Here is a 23,232-nt window from a genome sequence, read left to right as displayed (position 1 = left end):
TACACATTGCTATAGTCATACGGGAAGCTGTGGTAAAGCTACTAAAATGTACTCACTATATAATTCTATAAATTCTGAACACATTTATTCTTCGCTTTTATACAGTTAAATAAGTAACATGTGAATGCTTCAAATACCAATTTATCAATTTGGCTTTTTCAGGTCGAGATGTGGCAGTTGTTTTGAAGCTGTTTTCTTGTTTCGTAATAGTTTGGAGAGCACAGCTCCTGGTCTGGAAAACACCAGTGACGTTCATTGTGTGCATATGCGTTTATAAAATGACCTCCATTTAAAACAATCTGAATGAAAACCATCCTTCGTGTCCCGAAAAGGGATCTTTCTAGTGTTACACAATCTCACCATTTATTTTCTATTAATGGACCATCGTCATAAAAGTGAAGCAATAGGTGAATATCCCAAAGCATCTTCATAATAAAACAGAGAAAGTTCCTTAGATTTGTGCTCACTACATTTATTGTGTAACAGAACACATGGTCAGTCATACACTGATGCAATCCATTCCCAATCCTCTGAAAGCAACAGTCCTCGATTTGTTTAAAGTCTTGACGAAGGAAAGAAATGCTGTGTTTATAGCATGTAAAACACCACACCCACAGCGAAACAGAACAGTTATCAAGTGTAACAGGCACACCAAGCAGCACATGTAGACTATCGCTCGCTCTCTTTTACATACATACACAAAAAAGGACAAGTATGTACACAACATGAAATTCTCATTCATTACACAATCATTAATGGAGACAGTTTGCTATATTAGATTTCTATTAACCATTGCAAGTCCCTTAAATATGCATAAATCATCATTGTAGTATGTGCAAAAATATTTATAGATATATTTTTTGATTTCTGTATTCCCTGATTATAAAGTGGAATGAAAAAGTAAGCAATTTATGAACCGTGCCTTTCAAATGCTTACAGTAGGAACACTCCTGGTGTAAATCTCATTAAAACATTTAGTCCAGGTCACTCAGAAGTTACTCAAAATCAATCATGATTTAATTAAACAAAACAAATGAAGAAATTATATTTTGTATAAAAGAGCATCAAGCCTATATTTTTATTTCCCAGTTGACATTAATGACGATCAAGTACGCTAAATTCTCATTAGTGTAATACTTAAGACTTTTTAAATAATATTTTGTGCTGATTTAGAAAGAAAAACATTGAAAGGTAGCATAACGAATACTACCATATAAACACATTACAATTTAAATATATAATCTTTTTTAGATTACAGTAATGAGAATGACAATACAAAATAATGTCATAATGGAAAAAACCTGTAATGGTCCAAAATATAAGTTTAATGTACAAAAATAATTTCTTATTTCATTTTAGGGTGAACTTGTCTGTTTTTAGGATTCTAAATTAGTCTTAATATTGTGTAATTTATTTTAATTGATTCGATTTGAGGATCTTTTTTAAATGAACTTGATTAATGAATAGGATTTGCACTTTGCATATTGAATATAAATACACTAATTATACCCAGACACTTACAAAGTCATTGGTCAGTGCATTTCCTTCTAAACATCAGCTAGGCAGTTTAAGGCATGAATGTGTTTCAGGAGGTACTTTCTAGCTTGTGCTGTAAATGTGTCTGTTTAACAAAGATAAATACCAATACAAAAGCATCAACATAAGCATGGTGCATTAAATCCCACAGTGTTCAGTAGGATTGCAAACGAATAACGAGAGCCAGAGCAGAAACGGAAAAGTCAATGACACAAATCCACTGGTGGTCACCAGAGCGCAGGGAATTCTAGTTTGCTGAATCCAGGGTCCTTCCTGAGGTCCCAGTAAGTGCCATTGCTCACCCACGAGTCGTCTTCAGCACGCCTGATTGAATTAAAGAAACAGAATTCCGAACAGAAACTCGTGACGCACCCGACACAACTACATCTTTGTGCTTATAATAGTCACTTACTTGAAAAATCGGGGCGAGTGTGTCATGTTGTTTTCTTGCAGGACTCTCCTCCTCTCTCGTTGGAGGACTTCAATTCTTTCTTTCTGTTCTTCTGCTCCGGCAATATCACCCTCTTCAAGTAATCTAACAAAAAGAGGACCAATAAGTAACCAATGGCAAACAGAACTGGTTTTAGGAATGGGAAGAGTTCATTTTGAAACAACATACACTTAAGGTCAAAAGTTTACATGTAGACCTTGCAGGATATGCAAAATGTAAATTATTTTACCAAAATAAACTTCTGTAATAGTTGCATGAGTCCCTCAGTTGTCCTGTGTGAAAAGATGGATTTCAAAATCATACAGTCATTGTTGGAAAGGGTTCAAATGCACAAAAATGCTGAAAAGCCAAAGAATTTGTGGGACTTGAAGGATTTTGCTGAAGAGCAGGGGGCAGTTTAACTGTTCAGGACAAACATGAACAACTATCACTAAACAAAACAAAACAAAAACAGCTGTGGATCATTCAGGCAACAACACAGTATTAAGAATAAAGTGTATGTAAACTTTTGAACGAGGTCATTTTTATAAATTCAACTATTAATTTCTTTTGTGGACTATATGTAAGCATTTTTTATGTGAAATATCTTATTCAGGTATATAAAAAATAGAAGTACATGCATTTTGTGTGATCCCTCTTATTTTGGTAAAATAATTCACATTTTGCAGATTCTGCAAAATGTATGTACACTTTTGACCTCAACTGTATATGCATAAGTCATAATGTTTCTAATTATGTCTATACCTTTGGTCTGGCCTAAAACGGGTGTCTGTCAGGGGCAAGAGTGGCTTTAAACCCTCCTCCAATTCATTTAACTCAATTGCAAACTGGGTGAATCCATAGTACTGCTCATGGTCCTCAGCCATGGGATCTATATGCACACATGCAAAGACAAAAATGGTGCTGTGTTAGCGCCCTCTTGAGGACATTATCCACAAATTCATCTGAGATACAACATAACAAATATAATTTAGATGCTTAAAGCATTTAAAGAGATAGTTCACCCAAAAATTAAAAATACCCCATGATTTACTTACCCTCAAGTCATCCTAGGTTTATATGACTTTCTTCTTTCAAACAAATACAATCTGAGTTATATTAAAAAAATGTCCTGGCTCTTCCCAGCTTCATAATGGCAGTGAATGGGTGTTGAAATCAAAAAAGCATAAAAGTACACCACACGGTCCCAGGGGGTTATTAAAGACCTTCTGAAGTGAATCGATGTGTTTGTATAAGAAAAATATCCATATTTACAACATTATAAACTGAATCTCTAGCTTCTGCTAATTGTCGTATGCACATTCACAAGGAAGTGGCACTTTTTTGGGCTTCAATATCTCAACACCCATTCACTGACATTATAAAGCTTGGAAGAGCCAGAACATTTTTTATATAACATACACAGAGGATGGCTTGAGGGTTAATAAATCATGGGGTAATTTTCATTTTTGGGTGAACTATTTCTTTAAATACAGCTAAACAGACTCTTCTGGACTGGTCTGAAACTCACTTGCTCTCCAGATGCAAGTTGCCGAAGGTGGTTTGCCCAGATACAAGGCCTCGTTCCATTTGCCAAACAGTGAGTGAATGACACGCCCATCTGAATCCATGACCACACCCTCTACCTCATTAGCATTCAGACCTCCAGATCTCGACTGAACAGACAAATCAAAAGACAAAAAAAACAGGAAATCATTCATAAAATGAACATTTGTTCATTTTATGTTCCACAAGAGGAAGATTAGGCAAGACAAACACAACTGCACACACACATATGGAATTAAAGCCTGTTTTGCATGTCTTGATGGTCACACCTTAAGGAAAGTGACTTTGCAATGACTGACATCTCCTGTGGTGGTAGAGTGTTTAATTGACATTTCCCCATAGTGTTCGATCCAGCGCTGACCGCTCAGAATGTTATGAATGCATGAAGTGACCTTACTCCACTCATAGCGATCCCCACAACTGAAAATGAATGTATGAGTGAAAGAAAGCGAGTGAGATACGGTGAAGAATGCAGGATGGAATAATGGAAGTGAATGGGAATCAGAAGAATTCAGGATAAAATTAAATCACCCTGGCAACTCTAAATGAGTGACTCCCATAGGAACGATCTCCATGGATTTTCCCCAAAATTTATTCTTCCACCGGACATCTAGTGGACACATAGAAAACATTAAAAATCATGCTAAATGCTAAAAGTCATGACGCTAGTCAAATGTGCTTCACTCACCTTGCCAAAATGTGTAGTTTTTAGATTCGCAATGACAAGCAGACACAGGTGGATGGTGACTGACCTGAGGTACACAATGTAAGGGGTTATGTGAGTGCGTAAATCATTGTTTTGATAGAAATAAAAGAAATTTGTACACTTACCTGTTCAGCAATGAAGCGAAAGCCCTTATCAGGCCGGAGACACTCATATGTCTCTCCTAGTACAGGATTAAATGGTTTCCCTCCCGCTCTAGTTAACGAACACGCATATGCAGATATAGCAAATGCTGCTATATACACCTACAGACAAACCACACAAGAACAGAATAAAATGTGCTGAAATTTCTCATCTATTTATTTAAACACAAACAGTTTTCCACATACAAAGTCATACAGAATGACATGAGAGTGAGTAAATGATTTTGATTGACCTCACCATACGCATGTGTGCGTCGTGTGTGTTTGCAGCGGTGTCCAGCAGGTGGCAGTACTCAACTTCCTCACACAGTCTCTGCAGCGTGTTCAAAGGCTCATTGAGTTGGACGGGCATGGCAACTTTCGACAGGTCTTTACCAATGTTGCTACGCAGAATACTCCACAGATTCACACTCTCGTTTACGCGTGCACTCGGCAAACGGTCTCGCCGCATCACCGCACTGCATCGCACCGCATTACAGCTGTTGCCATTACCTGGTGACACAAAAACATATGTAATCCATTAACTATGGTTGTAAAAAAGGTGAAGCTTCATTATGGTGAACTTGGGCAGTAGCTCACTTAAAATCTCCTTTGCGCTGCCGTTCTCATTCCTGCAAAACTCCACTGACGTGCTGTCACTCACATCACTGGTGTATGAATCATCATCAGACACCTGGTCACAAAAAAAAAAAAAAAAATTATGTGTAACTTTTGAACATCATTTTGCAATTCAGTTCACAGTGCCTCACATTTACCTTCTTTTTAATGAAAAACTTCAACATTTTAAATCACAAAATCATTGACAGGTGATTCATGCAAATGTGTGATTTGACAGCTTGACCTCTCTGACCTCATTCTCAGACGAGCTGCCAGACAGCAGATACTCTTTAGCGTCAAAGAACTCTGACAGGGATTCAGGGATTGATCCTCGACTCTCACTGGACATTTGCTGCAGGAGAGGGCGTGACCCATCGCTGTTGTCCTGATAAGTTGAGAAAATTTGAGACATAATTAGCCTTGTTGATTTTAGCCAATAACAACTGAGCATATACAGTGAAAGACAGATAAAATAAAATTGTTGCCTGTATACCTTCTCATTGATACAGTCCAATGTGTTTCTGACTTTGTCTCTTTCTGAGCAAAGGGAAGTATATGCTGACCGAAGAGTGGAATGAACTGGAAGAGAGGGAAAGGAGTGAAAAGAGAAAATAGTATGTGTCATTTCATCATATGATGTAAGCTGTCTGAGAGGCTGTTTCTGAGCAGTGTCAGAGAGGCGTGTGCACATGAAGACAGTGCTCATAGAGCATGGGAGTATTAAACTGAGTTATTTTTGACACTTTATAGGTCTTGAAAGGTTAAATACACACACTTGTATGTGTCAACATGCCTGTCTTTGCAAGTATCCTTGTAAACACAGTAATTTAGGTCTTAAGTGAAAGCAAACAGCTGACATAGGAAATGTGTGTAACAGTACAGTATATTGGATCCGGGCAGCTCTTAAAGTGACAGCAGTCTAATATTTATGCTGTCTATCATTAATGTTAATCAAACAACAACTCTTGACTAAATCACCTTTGTAACTTTAATAAGAAGAAATATATATATATATATTTAAAGGAGAAATCCACTTCTAGAACAAAAATACAGATAATGTACTCACCCCTTGTCATCCAAGATGTTCATGTCTTTCTTTCTTCAGTCATAAACAAATTATGTTTTTTGAGGAAAATATTTCAGGATTTTTCTCCATATAATGGACTGCTATGGTGCCCCGAGTTTGAACTTTCAAAATGCAGTTTAAATGCAACTTCAAACGATCCCAAATGCAGTTGTAAATTATCCCAGCTGAGGACAAAGGGTCTTATCTAGCGAAACGATGATTATTTTCATAAAAAACAAAACAAAAAAACACACAATTTACTCAAAATTTACTTTTTAATCTCAAATGCTCGTCTTGTCTTGCTCTGCCTGAACTCTGTGTATTCTGGTTCAAAACTTCAAACGTATTTTCTTCCTCAACTTCAAAAATCATTTCAAAATCATCCTACATCACTGCAGAAGTACCGACCCAGTCTTTGCAAAGTGAACACGCAAAAAAGATCAAACACCCTTAACAAAAAAGGTAAAACAGCGATAGGACAATGTTGAAGTCAAGGGAGAACATGAGATGGGAGTTTTTCGACATACCCTATCTGTCATGAAACGAAGAAAAAAAAAAAAACAGTTCAGGCAGAGCGAGACAAGATGAGCATTTGACATTAAAAAGAATATAAATTGTATTATTTTTTATTTAAAAAAAAAAAACTAATCGTTCCGCTAGATAAGACCCTGCTTCCTTGGCTGGGATCATTTACAACCGCATTTGGGATCGTTTGAAGTCGCATTTAAACTGCATTTTGGAACTTCAAATTCGGGGCACCATAGAAGTCCACTATATGGAAAAAAATTTCCCCAAAAATTAATAATTTCTTTGCGACTGAAGAAAGAAAGACATGAACATCTTGGATGACAAGGGGGTGAGTACATTATCTGTACATTTCTGTGCTGGAAGTGGACTTCTCCTTTAATTTACACAGTGAAGAATATGCTGTTTTTTTTAATATGTTTGTTCTTTTTGTCCTATTGCTTGTGATTAGTTTCTTATTATGTAATCGCTGACTGTTTACTTGTTTTCAGTGAGCTTGAGTTCTTTTTTTATTTAGGCTAGTATTAGTTTTCAATATTGACAATGGTGACAAGAATTATGAGATTTCTATGGTATCATAAATTTGATTTCATAAAGACCTTATTTTGGTCATACTGCCCACCGCTACTGATAACAATTCAAGTGAAATTTCACGATTAGCAAAACCAGTTTTGATACTACATCAAAACTAATCTTATTGGACGCTATTGCTTTATTTTAAAACGGTTATTAACATAAATATTCCTGAAACAGTGCACCATGCTTGTGAGCATTCATACTCACCCGTGCCAGCGAGCCGACAGAACTCCTCCTGCATTCGAGAGGCTTCTGTTGGTGAGTCTGGACTATCCAGACATGAGTCTGGTGAAACAGGCTCTGAGTATATCAAGTTCGGGTGAGATACGTGCAGACGGGAAGCTGAAGGGTCAAGATTTTGCTGGAAAACAACAGATCAGTTGAAATGAATGAGAGAGAATGTGTGTGATGCAGTGTCTGTGTGTATGGTGCATTTAGAAACAGAGCTATTTTACCTGTTGTGAGCTTTTATTTTCCTTGCTATTATTCTTTGACCTCCATTTTTTGTGTCCTCGTTTCTCTTTTTTGGAGCCTTCAGTCTGGGGTCACATACACACACACACACACACACACACACACTTACTTTTTTTGTCTAAATAATGAGCGAAAATTTCATAAGTCTTACCAAACCCAAAGAGTGTTCATTTTTGCATTTAATAAATAAAAAATAAATGCTTTTTATATTATGCATGAGATTTTTATTTATGTTAGGATTTATCTGGATGTCTCCAAATAAATGATCAGATTTAATAAACCCACTCTCACAGACCAAACTTTAACACATATTTATGAAAAACTATTAATACATTCAATAAAACACATGCGAACAGCCCTACCTGTAGTAAGTTAATGGCAGGTGCTGAGAACGTTCTGTGAAGAACTTCCATATTTTTCAGCAGCAGATTTAATTCCAGCAGCGCTGACTCACACTCTGACAGATCTAAAAATGTTACTGTTTAGGGTTCATTTTCTTAGTGATGCTCAGGATAACCACTTCTCTAAAATGTTCTCTATGTATTAGATGCACAGTACTTTTGCCATGATTAATACTGCAAAATGGTGTGTCAGTGCAGGTTTTGGCATCTACCTTTACAGCACTTCTCCATGTCTTGAGAGTTTTGCCGCCAGCTGTTCTTCAACAGGGCTGAAGGCTGCTTGGAGAGAAATGAACGCTGGTAATAAAAGACAAAAAAAAAAAAAGCAAAATAGGTTATCTGTGCATATTGCTGTGTGACTTTCTATGTCACTTGGAAATAATATGAAAGAGTTACTACTGTTAAAAAGTTCAGTGAGATTTTCAATGTTCATTAAGGATGCATTTATTTGATCATAAATAACAAAATGAAACAGATTTTTTTTATATACACTACCGTTCAAAAGTTTGGGGTCAGTAAGACTTGTAATAGTCTTTAAAGAAGTCTCTTATGCTCATCAAGGCTGCATTTATTTGATTAAAAATATAGAAAAAAAACAGTAATATTGCAAAATGTTTTTACAATATAAAATAATGTTTTTTATTTTAACATACTTTAAAATAGAATTTATTCCTGTGATGAAAAGCTGGATTTTTATCAGCTGTTACTCCAGTCTTAAGTGTCACATGATCCTTCAGAAATCATTCTAATATGCGGATTTATTATTAAAATGATCAATGTTGGATAATATCAACAGTTGTGCTGCCAAATATTTTTTGGAACCTGTGATTTTTTTTTTTTTCAGGATTCTTTCATGAATAACAAGTTTAAAAATTACAGTGTTTATTCAAAATATAAATATTTTATAACAATGTAAATTATTTATTATTAACTTTTAATAAACTTTTAATTATTAACTTAATACATCCTTGGTGAATAAAAGTATTAATTTCTTTAAAAAAAAAGAAAAAAAAAAGAAACAATAAAAATGTACTGACCCCAAACTTTTGAACGGTAGTGTATATACACATTTTGATAAATTTTAAAATGTAATTTATTCCTGAATTTTAACATTCTGATTTGGTGCTCAAGAAACATTGAGCACCAAATAGGACAATATTTGGCCTAGATACCATCATTTGAAAATCTGGAATATGAGAAAAAAATCAAAATATGGAGAAAAAGGCCTTTAAAGTTGTCCAAATGGAGTTCTTAGCAATGCATATTACTCATCAAAAATTAAGTTTTGATATATTTACTGTAGTAAATGTACAAAATATCATCATGGAACATGATCTTTAATTAATATCCTAATGATTTCTGGCATAAAAGAAAAATCAATAATTTTGACCCATTCAGTGTATTGTTGGCTATTGCTACAAATATACCTGTGCTACTTACGACTTGTTTTGTGGTCCAGGGTCACATATTTTAATAACTTAAGTAGTAAACTGTCAGTTTCAGGCAAAATTATAATCAGCTTATCAGTGGATCGCATTATTATTTTAACTTTCCTTACAGCTATACAGGTTTATTCTATTTAATGGGATGTTGGGTCTAAAGACTGACTTTTTACTACACTTGTGATTGATGATTGTATAAGGAGGGTAAATACTCGTCTGTTGGAGGTGGGGTCAGATTGCAGCTGTCGCTCGGGAGGCTCCATGGCTATCTCATTCTGACGGAACATTCGATGATGGCGTAGTTGCGTCACCCACTGTTCAAACAGATCCCGAGTCTTCGCCTGTGAACATCACAATAAATACAACATGTAATCTCAAAAAAAAAAAAAAATCAGCCTAACATTTGTAGGTGAGCGTGTGCCGATACCTTGAGGTGATAGATACTGTCCTCGGTGTCCAGGTCGATGCACATTGACTTCTTCTTCATGGCCATGACAGAGAGACCAACATCAATGCGACCTCGTAACCTCCCCTTCTTCAGCTGAGGAATCAATGAAAGAGCATCACTGACAGGATTCAAGCAAGTTTACTCCACATAAGCCTTGAAGAAAGCATGTGGATGAGACTTACATCAGTCCCAGTCTTGGCATATGTAAGGATGCCCTTTTCAAGCAGGAAGTATCTCTGTTCAACATAGAGAGACACAGAGAAAAGCTATGTTAGAACCATTGTGGTGTGGTGTATGTATTCAAATCTCATTATAGTCAATGAAAACATCATGTGATCACCTTATGCCAGCCTTTCATTGGCCACTTCCTTTTTTTCAACATCAAACCTTCCTGCTTCTCAGGCTTCTGAACATTTCCTGTCAGTCCCCGCAAGTCCTCAACCAACTCCCAGCTGTCCTAAAAAACAAGAAGATGAAAGAGATGTAACTTAGATAAAAAGAGCATGGATTTTTCTTATTAAAAACTGTTAAAAACTGCTGTAGATGTTGATTTAAATCATACTGAGACATTACAAAAATACTGTGTCAAAACATCATCATAGCCACTGCTATATAAAACATGTATTATTTCCACACTAGATGTTTAAGCAAACATCAATTGCGTTCTCAGTATCTCAAGTTGTTTGTCTTACCTGTCTGTTGTCTTCTGATGAGGAGTTACTCTCTTTTCGTTGTGTAAATGGTGTCGTGGTTGGTGTGGTGGGTGATGTTTTGGGAGACAGCGGTGCGAGTTGGTCTTCTGTACTCATCTTGCAATTAACTTACTGTGGAGACAAAAACAGGAAACACTCAATACAACAGTACCTAAATTACATAAATGGCCAGCAGAGGGCAACAGAGACACACAAGTGAGCAAGGCAAAGAAGGTCAGGACTTTCTTTGACAAGTGAGCTCATCACTGAAACCTGTGCTAATGTTACAAATTAGCATATACTACTTCATATACTTCATACCTAAATTATGACAAGTAATATCAATATCCTTTTTTTCCCAAATAAATTATTTCTGTTATGTTAACATTTTAAATATAGATAGGAACAAAATAATGTCAAAGATGTCAAAGGTAAATGTCCCTGGTTAAAAAAAAGGTAGTCGAATAAAAATATCACAGTGGATACAGCATAAAAATATACAATAAATAACAAAACAAATAAAAAATTAAAATTAAAAACTACAATAATGCATAAGACCAGTATAAAACGGTCTTATTCCCAGCCAATCTGATACAGGCTTTAAATTTTTATTTCAGTAAACTAACTTGTCATCCAGATAATATTTTAATAGTGTATTTTGATTTGTAAAATGTAAAAGCCAATTATTTGAATGTCACAAACATAATTTTTTTTCAAAGTAAATCAGTTTGTATAGCTGCCTTGATATTTTAGGTCATTGGCTTCAAAAAGTTGCAAAACCCTGACCTAAAGAAACAAATATCATTTATCAGGATTGTTTTTAATTTAAAGACACTATTTTCTCCCTCACTTGAGCTTCGTATGTATGCATGTATGTGTGTGTGTGCGTGTTTGCGTGCGTGTGTGCGAGAGAGAGTATGTGTGTTCAGAACTCAGTGTTTTGACTGCACGGGCACGTCCCAAACCTGGGACACACTGTTCTTGTGCCCCTATCCTTTCTTCTTTCACTGGACCATGCAATGTTTAAACTCACATTCGTGCGCACACACACACACACACACACACGCATGTGTGTTTTTGTACACACACAAGTACACACACACACGCAAGCACATTCTCCCACATGTATGCATTTAAGACCAAATCAGCTGATGTCTCTCTCTCTCTCTCTCTCTCTCTCTCATTTTGAACTTAATGGATCACATCAAATGGTCGTAATATTTTTTAATAACATATACAGATATGTCTGTGTTGCAAATGATACAAAAAACTAGTACAGTGTTCGTCTACATCAATGCAATTTTGCAATGACGAACTTGAAAGTGAGAGAAAGTGTCATTCTGAAACAAGAGTTTGTTTGCACGTTGCAAAAATGTGTGTTGCATGGTATTGCTCCCACAATATAGAAACAGGCTTTTAATCAATAACCAAAACTGTTAAAATCTTGCATGCAACATTTTTATGGGAAAGTTTCTAAATTTATGGATATGCTGTCAGGTGATTCATTCACCCACTTTGATCACATTTAACAGATCAGATATATACTTGTGCATCAGTGTAACAGCAGTCTCAAAAGTTATTAAAAATGTAAAAGCTTATATAGTTTTGATGCTTACACACATGTATTTTTATGTAAAGTATAAATGAAAATATTAGATAATATGAATATATTTGTGCACTAAATTACAAATACAAAATGATCCATTTTGTGTTTGTGTAATGCACTGTGCACTCAAAACAAAGTGTAATATAATTCTGAATTTTGCATGCAAGTGTGAGTCTTGAGTCAGCATATATTTGTGCATTAAGTTGTTAAAAATATAAAAGCTTGTTCACATATAATTTGATGCTTATACACATTTTTGACACAGAGTACAAATGAACAGAATTAGGGGTGGGTGATATGATCAAAATCTTATATCACGATATGGGTAATTTTATTTTATGGTAACAATATATATCACAATATAGTTATTCTTACATTAAACAAGATATTTATGGTATCAACATTTTCGAAACCATAAAAATTTCATAATTCTTGTCACAAAAAACTATAAGCCTAAATAAATAAATAAATAAATAAAATACATTAATAAATAAAGCTCACTGCAGACAAATAAACAGCTGACAACAAACAGGACAAAATAAATTTTGAAAATAAATAAATAAATAAAAAATAATAAAAAATGCTACATACATTGTAGGGCTGCATGATTATGACAGAAGTCATAATTGTTGATTATTCCCTTGAATTAATCAACTCAGCAGAATAATGTAAGAGAATTTTTATTTATTTATTTTTTGTAATTATGCCTTTGAATGACTACATAATTGTGGCATCTGCAGTAGTAACCATGATTACAAATTCAATTAATTGTGCAGCGCTAATACCTTGTATAATCAAATGTATATTCTGCATATTCTTCACTGTGTACATTTTATTTCTTTTTATTAAAGTTACAAAAGTGATTTGGTCAAGAGCAGCAAGAGATTTTTTCTCTTTTGTTGTTTGATTTACATGAATGACAGACAGCAGGAATATCAGACTGCTATAACTTTAAGAACTGCCTAGAACCAACAGACTGTTACACGTTTTCTTTCTTCATTGTTTACTTTTAATTTAGACATAAATTATTGTGTTTACATGAATATATGCAAAGAGGGCATTTTGACACATAAGTGTGGGTAAAATTGCGTTCACACAATACACTAAAATATGGGAGTGACAACCACATCTGACAACCACATTAACTCCCAAAATATACAGGTAGTGACAACCACATTTACAGAAATTCTATGCAGTGTGTACGGAACTGACCTAAACAACTAACTGTTAATGACGTATTGAAACGTGCATCAGAAATGTGTCTTTGTCTGTATGTGAGATGCAAGAAACTAACAGTAAAAGAAGTCTTAACTTTAGCACATTCTGACAGGGGGCTAGTTGCGCTCTCAAGCCTTGTGGTAAGGTGTCAGTGTTGCCAGATCTTCGTAAAAAAAAAAAACCCCAACAAGGACAAGCGTGAAAAAAACACACTAAAACACCCAAATGCTTTATGTTTTATAACACCAAAAAAATCATATATCTCACATCCCCAACAGACCACTTTATTAACTCCATAAAGTGCCTAGCTTTATGAGCTAAGACCAAACAAAATGCCTAAAAGTGACTGAAATATGAGGACATGGCAACACTGCAAGACAGCACTCAAGCAGCCTCCCAAGCATAAACAAAACACAGCACGTCAGCGGTAGTTTAGTTAAAATCGATAGACAAAAAGAGTCTTTAGCCAAAAAATGGCAGATACCAAACGGCTAAATTCTTATTCACTCCTGCAAGATGCCAAAATGTTGCTGTGGTTCAAAATGCGGGAGTGACTGCTGTTCTGTACACACATGGAACGATAATTTAAGGGACTCACTCCGGTATTTAAATGTGGTTGTCACTCCTAAAATGGTGCAGTGTACGCAGCCATAGTGAAATTAGTTCTCTTTTACTGCTGACTGCATTTAAACAACTTAAAATCACTTGTTTTTAATCCAAAATGCTTAAAAATGCGTGCAAACGATAACTTTTCGTGACCATGTAACACAGCAACATCATGTGAGCATGTAACCGTGATAGAGACAATAGTCCAAAACATTTGTACCGGTTAATCGTGTCTACCGGTATATCGCCCTACTCAGCATATATTTGTACATTAAACACAAAAATGCTTTTGTGTAATGTACAGTGAGCTTACATAACATATTTCTGCAAATGTAAATTTGCATAAAGCATTTGTTTCGATATCTATACCTCCAATAATGAACCTGACAGGACCACATTCTTGGAGGGTGTCATGACACTTTAATTTCACATCACAATCCCAAACCATAGAACCAACAAAGTCTAAATGTGAAAATTTGATCTGACATTTAATTTGAAAGATGTTTGCGGTTTTTACAAACGGGTCTGTCCCATTAAAAAAAAAATAAAAAAAATAAAAATCCCACTCAAACACAACCAGTAAACCACTTGAGAATGACCACAAACCTTTAAAAAATGACTTTACCATCCACACCTACACCCATTCATACACTGAACATTTTTTTAGGATAAAGAAATAAAAAGTGTGAGTATGTGGATAGGAGAGAGAAAACAATACCACAGACTACTAATGCTCAGGTCATTCTCATGATATGAGTCACCAGGGCAAATTTGTGGTGAATAGAGGGATCCACTCTAGCCTTAGGATAAACATGTTGTTATTCCACACATACACTCACAGTAAATTTCCTGTGTTCAAGGACATTCCACTTTCTCGCTTCTTTTTAAATTTATGTGTGTTTGAGAATTTCTATGTAAATACCAGTAACTCCAGCTCAAGGTTTCTGAACTCAAAGTCTGACTTTGTTTAGTTTGCAGAGCCAGACTTGTCTAAAGCTGAACTGAGGTATGTAGACGAGTGCGCGTGCATGTCTGAATGCATGTTGGTGTTTAGGGAAAAATGAATTCCTGTGGTTTTGCATCTCCATGTTTGTGCACACTAAAAACATTCAGCCGGATTTGCCCTGCATGCTAAGTTGTAAATGTACACTTTAGGTTATTCGCATTTCTGATAATCAGTTGAAATGTGTTGCTAAATCTTTTGTGATAAACCGTGAGACTTTCCCACAATAAGTTTCCTTGTCCCTCATGCAATTATTAGCTCCCACGGTCTCTTTTCAAGGGAGAGTCAAGAAGACATGCAAATACAGAAAGGCAGGGTTTTCCTTTAACCCTTTTGTTTCCTATTATTATGCTGAGAACAGATTCAAAAGACAGACACAGCACACAAATACTACGGCGAAAATGGAGTTACATGACACAAAGCAGGATAAAATTACTGTAATGGACTGTAAAAAATTACAGTGAATTTAATGATTTAAAAAAAATGTAAAAATGCTACAGTAAAAAACCCATTAAATGGTTAACAGCAAGGTCCCCTACTATATACGATGAAAAATTCTATTGGACATTGCATGTAATTCTTACGGTACTATACCGTTTTCAGAAGTGAAAAAGAACTGAAAAATTTACATTCCCAAAATTCCCTGTGTTACATTTTTTAAATTTTATGTTTTTTTATTGAAATAACTCTTTTTTTCTTATCAGTTTTGTACATTAGGGTTGTATGTTACATCTAATGTTGTTGAAATAATGTTTACTGCATTTTTTCAGTCTCATGTGTGTTACCAAGTTGGTGTTTAGTGTTTGTGTGAATGACACTGTGCACCTTCTATATATGTTAATATTTAAATGCTGCTTGTGATGGGCTTTGGTTTATCATGTGACTTTCTCATCACCACCTGCTTTTGGTGGTTATCAGTGTAAAAAGATAAAGACACAAAACAGATTTCAGTACTTCACTAGGTTGGTACATTAACATAATATCGGTTAATAAAATTACAATATTTAAATGTAAATGTAAGTTAAAATCGTAAAATGCTTAAAACGTTGCTACCGTATTAAAATTCTGCTGCTGTTTTTTAATCAGAAATTTTACTGATTTTTTTTTACAACGTGCACAGCCTCGAGTATTAATGTTTTATAGAAAAGAGCAATAAAAAGCATGATAAATGAAACCAATTTAAAAATTACATTTACTGATAATTATTTTAAATGTACTGATAATAATAACCATGTATACACAAACACATATTATATATACTGTCGCAGTTAAAAACTGACACAGAATAGAAGAAACTGTTGAATAAAGTTGTTATTTTTGTTCTCTTTGCGCACAAAAAAATATTCTCATAGCTTAATAAAATTAAGGTTGAACCACTGATATTACATGGACTATTTTAACAATGTCCTTACTACCTTTCTGGGCCTTGAATGTGTTATTTACATTACTGTCTATGCAGGGTCAGAAAGCTTTTGGATTTCATCAAAAATATCTTAATTTGTGTTCCAAAGGTCTTGCGGGTTCGGAACGATATGAGAGCGAGTAACTAATGACCGAATTTTAACTTTTGGGTACAATCCCTTTAATGCCCCAACTTATTGACATGTATATTTACCACGTTCTCTCTCTATATATATTTACTGTAGATATACATCATTGAATCAGATTTCTGAGCTAGAACTATGCATTTAATAATGCCTGTTAGTCCATGATCCCTACATGTGTGACATTGTGAACAGGCTGTCTTGTCTGATGAGGGTGAGTAACCTATGATGTAAACATAGAAGAAAAAGATGCCAACACAGTACAGTCAGAGTTAGTTGTAGGGACAAACAATACAAAACCATCAATGGAAAATGACGTTGTCTGTACTGACTTTTACGTATGTGAAAACAGAACGTGGGCGTAAGTGCTAATGTACACACAAATATGCACAAAATATGAGGACTTACTCTTTATAATACATGTCAATCATTAACTCCATGTAACATAGTCATTACAGTAAATAGGCTGTAGGTTGAGGGCTATACAGTGGGACCAAGGGTAAGGAAGCATATCAAAGATACAGTTATTAAAAACACAAACTTACATGGAATAAATGTTGTTGGACACGAATGATAAAGAGCTTATTGTGGTTAAGGGTCCGACAAAAAGTGCAGATGATAAAGTCAGTGACTTCATGACGGAAAACCCAATATAACCCTTATGGCCTTAAGTCACATGATTTAGTAAGCATGATCTCACGGGGTCAACGAAAGCTTATCAAATGAAATACATCGGTTAGACAGCAAATGACATGGCGTCATGTATCATTTACTTTAACCTATGGTTGTGCATGAGTACATTTAGGAAAAACCTACTGAAACAACTCATAAGCCACATAATTCAATTCAAAACATGTAAAGGCTTCAGTTTAGCACTCCGAAAGTCCCACTAAACCACAGTGATCGTGATTGACAATATGATGGGGAACAGTGTTTGACAAAGTTCCTTGTTGTCTAAAAATAAATAATTAACCAAATAAATGGTACTAAAAAACTTAATGAGAGCTCAAACTATTATACAACACAGTATTTGCATTTTGCAACCTTAAGGTGGAACACAAAATAGCACGGTAAGCGGAATGACAAACCTCAGCGACCTTTCACTTTCACTGCATGGAAAAAAAATGCAATTGAAGTGAATTGTGACTGAGGCTGTTCTGCCTAACATCTCCTTTTCTCTCCACGGAAGAAAGGAACACACTAATATGGAAAAATGATGACAGAAGTTGCATTTTTGAGTGTTAAGTCCCTTTAGTCTATAAAAACATTTTAAAAAGTCTAACTTAGCTGCATTAAAGTCACACTACACCGAAGCCAACTTGATAATAATTACAGGGAGCAACATTTAACGTTGTACTTAATTAAATGAATAACAAAAAAGATACATAAAATAAGAATGAAAGGATTATACTACACACAATATTTGCATTCCTGGCTCCACCTGAACGCTTGTACGCGATGCGGGTCCCTTTTCGTTGCTACAGCAACGCGATGCGCTGATGACTTTGACCAAACCGATCACCGAATCACACCGTAAATGACATAATAGAAAAACCTTCAACATCTTAACACGAACTACAAAGCTGCCTGAGGTCAAACTGACACTTAGTAAAGGAAAAACGGTGTAAAAATTAGGCCCATCGATGAGTCAATCTATCCACAATGAGCACAGGAAACAGACTTTTCAAGGGTTTCTACGACGACAGAGTAAACTCAAAACAATCATCAAGCGTCGATTGGTTCTCAGGGCTGAGTTATTTAAAAAAACAAACTTTTAAAATCATGCTTTATAATCATGTTCGGATGTAAAAGTGACTGATTCACAGTTACAATACTTCTCTTACAACAAGCTAGGACTTGTTACAACAAGCTAGGACTTGTTTGATGATTCAAAGGTAGATTTAACGTAAATGTCTCCGTGGGTAAAACGAATACAAAGTGCCTACCGCGGTTACCAGGTTCAGAATGACAGCGTGGCGCGGCGGCTCTGTCGTCGTGTCACCGACGGTCCACTTATAAAAACGCCTTATCAGCACATTTATACTTTGGACCAAGTGACTGTCACCGGGTTCGCCATCCCACTTCTTCTTCTTCTACCTGCCGAAGCCAGGTCTTAGGTAACTTCGCTTCTGGGAAGGTTATCGTAAACTCAATGTCTGTGACGCACCGATGTAATCCGAGAGTGAAGCGGAAGGTGGAGGAGAGCGCAGGTTTTAAATTTACGGCTTTCAGCTCAGGTTTGAACCTCGAGCTGTGCTTTGAGTTCCGCGGTGAGGTGAGCGTGAGGTGGGCGGGACATAATGGTGAGTGACGTTTAGAAAGCCAATTAAAATCCACCCAAGAATGACACGTAGCCTATCGAGAGAGGGCATTTTAAAATACAACACAGCGTTATGTAATTCAGGTACGCCTAGGTAAGCAGTTCAAATATCTATCTATCTATCTATCTATCTATCTATCTATCTATCTATCTATCTATCTATCTGTCTGTCTGTCTGTCTGACTGCTTGTCTATTACAGTCCAATTAATTTATCCATCCACTAACCTGGAAAATAACCACCTTTTGACAACATAAGTTCTGACGAAAGAAATAGGGAATCCATGATGCGATGATTAATTCATGCTAGACAAATCTGCTTTTTTGCATGTCAACCCAGGGTTGCCTTAACAACAAAAGGTTTAGTTCGTTGCCAACACCCATCTACACTAGAAAGGGAATCCTCCCATCAGTGGAATGTACCAAACTACTGAACCTGACTCAGGTATGTTTTAAAAGTCATATTCACACATGAGTGCAGCACTTTAAATACTAAAGAAGTGTGATGGACGTCATGTTGTCAGCTCTGGGAAATGAGCACTGAAATTAGTGTTTTCCCATGACAGTGGACAAGTACAGTATATGGAAATTATGACACATCAGATGTTTTCGTATTTGTCTTCTTTTGCTTGTCTGTTTGTCTGTACTAGTGATATTGATCATTATGCTATTTTAGAAGTTTAGACAATTTAATTGGAAATTAAATTTAATTGCATTGTTTAGAGGGAACATCCCAAGAGAAATAAAACAATTTGAAAAGATCTATGAAAAGATCACTATAAATAAATGTATTCATTCATTTTCTGTTTTAAGTTTTTATTCATTGGTTGACACCATGAACCAAAGGAAAACACTTGGTAAAATATATGCACTAGTGTTCTACACTGTGTGCAGAATTATTAGGCATGTTGATATTCTGGTCATATTTTTTTTCCAAACACATTTTACCAATTCCAAACCACATCAGTCTTAGTAACTACTGTTAATTTTGTATTTAATCGTTTATATGTGATGTATAATTGTCCGTGAAGGCTGGAAGTGAAAAACTCCTTATATTCAGGTGTGCAGGATTATTAGGCATGTTTTCGTTTACAGCTAAAATTAGCCAAAAAAGATATTTAACCCAGACTGAAAAGTCCAAATTATTAAATGCCCATGAGAAGAATGCAATACTAATGCATTACAAGAATTTGCAAAGTTAAGGCTTGACCATTGGACAGAGAAATGCTTGTTGAGTCTGCATGGTCAGAAAAAACAGGTGGAGAAGAAAAGATGCATGTTAACTGCAAAAGAATTAGGAATTAAGGTGAAGAATTAGGTGTGACACCATCAGGAACCGTTTAGTCTCCAGCGCCACCATTTTCCAGAACTGCAACCTACCTGGAGTCTTCAGAAGTGCAATGTGTCAGGTTCTCAGAGACTTTGCTTGGTAAAAAATCCTAAAAAATGCCCCTTACTTAATAAGAATAACAAGCTGACGTGTTGTGAAATACATGAAGACAGTTTTTTTTTATATGCTTTAGAGACAGATAAGTTGAGAGTGACTCTTGAAGGACAAGCATCACATCCTCTTGTGCCTCTGATTCAAGAATTTATCTTCCAAAATCTGGCAGTAAGTTTTGGGAGTTCATGTTTAGTCTCTTATCCTGAAAAGTCTGACTTGCAGAGATGGACTAAAATGAACTCCCAAAACTTACTGCCAGATTTTAGAAGATAAATTCTTGAATCAGAGGTACAAGAGGATGTGATGCTTGTCCTTCAAGAGTCACTCTCAACTTATCTGTCTCTAAAGCATATAAAAAAACTGTCTTCATGTATTTCACAAGACGTCAGCTTGTTATTCTTATTAAGTCAGGGGCATTTTTTAGGATTTTTTACCAAGCAAAGTCTCTGAGAACCTGACACATTGCACTTCTGAAGACTCCAGGTAGGTTGCAGTTCTGGAAAATGGTGGCGCTGGAGAACTGGAAACGGTTCCTGATGGTGTCACACCTAATTCTTCACCTTAATTCCTAATTCTTTTGCAGTTAACATGCATCTTTTCTTCTCCACCTGTTTTTTCTGACCATGCAGACTCAACAAGCATTTCACTGTCCAATGGTCAAGCCTTAACTTTGCAAATTCTTGTAATGCATTAGTATTGCATTCTTCTCATGGGCATTTAATAATTTGGACTTTTCAGTCTGGGTTAAATCTCTTTTTTGGCTCATTTTAGCTGTAAACGAAAACATGCCTAATAATTCTGCACACCTGAATATAAGGAGTTTTTCACTTCCAGCCTTCATGGACAATTATATATCACATATAAATGATTAAACACAAAATTAACAGTAGTTATTAAGACTGATGTGGTTTGGAATTGGTAAAATGTGTTTGGAAAAAAAATATGACCAGAATATCAACATGCCTAATAATTCTGCACACAGTGTATATTGCTATTATTTTAACAGATACATACAGCAAGTGTAAATGACTGCTTCATGCTTAACAGATTATGAGTTCATTAGGATTAAATTGGGTTTATTTGCATAATGACCAGAAACATCTCCATTCATATTTCCCATACTGGATTAGACACCAGTTCTTTGTCTAAAAAGGCCTACAATATAACAAAATACTAACATACAATATAACACAATACATCAGCTGACAGTAGGTTACTATCCCCTGGTTTCACAGGCAGGGCTTAAAACTAGTCCCAGACTAAAATGTAAGTCTGAACTGTTTCAGCTGAAAGAAACTTGCACTGACTGATCTTAAAATATATCGGTGGCTTTGTTTTGTCTTAAGATGCACACAGTAATGTTTTTTTTTTTTTTTCTAAGGCACATTTGTAAAAGTTACTGTAATGTCTTAATTGAACTATTGGCTAATCCTGGTTTAGTCTAAGCCCTGTCTGTGAAACCAGGCCTTTATAGCCAAATTTGTGGCATGTTATTAGATAGCTAAATTACATAAAACATCAAAAGAATACTCAAGTTTTAAACTTAAAGTTTTATAAATATACAAAGCATTCAGTGAAAAGTCATAAAATGTGAGTATGATAGTTGTCATATATAATACATTTACATAATATGAATATGTGATTCATTTAAGAATCACTGAGCAGCTGTTAGAAAAACCATGAAATACTGCTTAGGAAACAGTGAACTCTGCTGGTGGACTAGATAATTGTTAGGTGCAGTAGTTAAAGGGATAGTTCATCCAAAAAATGAAAACCGTGTTATTAATTACTCACACTCATTTTGTTTCAAACCCATAAGACCTTCGTTCATTTTCAGGACACAAATGAAGATCTTTGATGAAATCCGAGAGCTTTCTGACCCTGCATAGACAGAAGTGGTACTACCACATTCAAGGCCCAGAAAGGTAGTAAGGATTGATAAAGAACCTGGATGCACTGTGCCTTGTTTGCAAGCACACAGGTATGCACACATATGTGTTGTGGTATACCCTCGAGAACATGCATCAAAGACTGAAACAGAAGAGAATAAACTGTTGAATAAAGTCGTTATTTTTGTTTTCTTTTTACACAGAATATTCTCATACTTTCATACAATTATGGTTGAACCACTGATGTGACATGGACTATTTTAAAGATGTCCTCACTACTTTTCTGGGCCTTGAACGTGGTAGTTGCGTTGCTGTCTGTGCAGGGTCAGAAAGCTCTTGGATTTCATTAAAAATATCTTAATTTGTGTTCTAAAAATGAACGAAGGTCTTACGGGTTTGGAACGACATAAGGGTGAGTAATTAATGACAGAATTTTCATTTTTGGGTGAACTATCCCTTTAATCAGAAAGGGATGTCTTTCATTCATATAAAGATATCTATTAATGCTAATACATTCAAATTAATTAATTAATTGATTAATATGTTTTGCTTGACATCAATTACTATTATTAAAGGAGAAGTCCACTTCCAAAACAAAGATTCACATATAATTTACTCACCCCCTTGTCATCCAAGATGTTCGTGTCTTTCTTTCTTCAGTCGTAAAGAAATTATGTTTTTTGAGGAAACATTTCGGGATTTTTCTCCATATAATGGACTGCTATGGTGCCCCGATTTTGAACTTCCAAAATGCAGTTTAAATGCGGCTTCAAACAATCCCAAATGCGGTTGTAAACGATCCCAGCCGAGGTCTTATCTAACGAAATGATTGGTTATTTTCATTAAAAAAATACAATTTAAATACTTTTAAATCTCAAATGCTTGTCTTGTCTTGCTCTCCCTTAACTCTGTACACTGTAAAAAAACAATTTGTCAATTTAAAATCATTTGTAACCTGGCTGCCTTAAAATTTTAAGTTCAGTC

At 35.4% G+C, this 23,232-nt stretch overlaps 1 protein-coding gene across 5 annotated transcripts; it reads right to left on the bottom strand.

Annotated features, from left to right (window-relative positions):
* Positions 1–451: 451 nt before the first annotated feature.
* osbpl3a (oxysterol binding protein-like 3a) lies at positions 452–18,878 on the bottom strand. 5 transcript variants are annotated; one of them, XM_051136383.1, is made up of 22 exons: positions 18,544–18,878; positions 10,621–10,752; positions 10,269–10,385; positions 10,111–10,164; positions 9,908–10,021; positions 9,693–9,821; positions 8,251–8,335; positions 8,000–8,115; positions 7,619–7,702; positions 7,371–7,524; positions 5,490–5,575; positions 5,250–5,381; positions 4,979–5,072; positions 4,638–4,891; positions 4,364–4,501; positions 4,221–4,284; positions 4,064–4,142; positions 3,802–3,952; positions 3,498–3,642; positions 2,732–2,858; positions 1,949–2,071; positions 452–1,860 (listed from the first exon to the last, which is right to left on the bottom strand). In XM_051136383.1, the coding sequence occupies exons 2-22, from the start codon at positions 10,735–10,737 to the stop codon at positions 1,764–1,766; spliced, it is 2,460 nt and encodes an 819-aa protein (XP_050992340.1). In that variant the 5' UTR covers positions 10,738–10,752; positions 18,544–18,878; the 3' UTR covers positions 452–1,763. The 5 variants fall into 5 exon arrangements, with proteins under 5 accessions (XP_050992340.1, XP_050992341.1, XP_050992337.1 ...); XM_051136384.1 differs by having other exon boundaries at positions 8,000–8,103; XM_051136380.1 differs by having other exon boundaries at positions 5,250–5,575.
* Positions 18,879–23,232: the final 4,354 nt, after the last annotated feature.

This window comes from Labeo rohita, chromosome 19, assembly GCF_022985175.1.
Source record: "Labeo rohita strain BAU-BD-2019 chromosome 19, IGBB_LRoh.1.0, whole genome shotgun sequence".
Taxonomy (NCBI): Eukaryota; Metazoa; Chordata; class Actinopteri; order Cypriniformes; family Cyprinidae; genus Labeo; species Labeo rohita.
The sequence above is the reverse complement of the archived record's forward strand: the minus strand, read 5'-3'. Positions and strand labels throughout refer to the sequence as shown.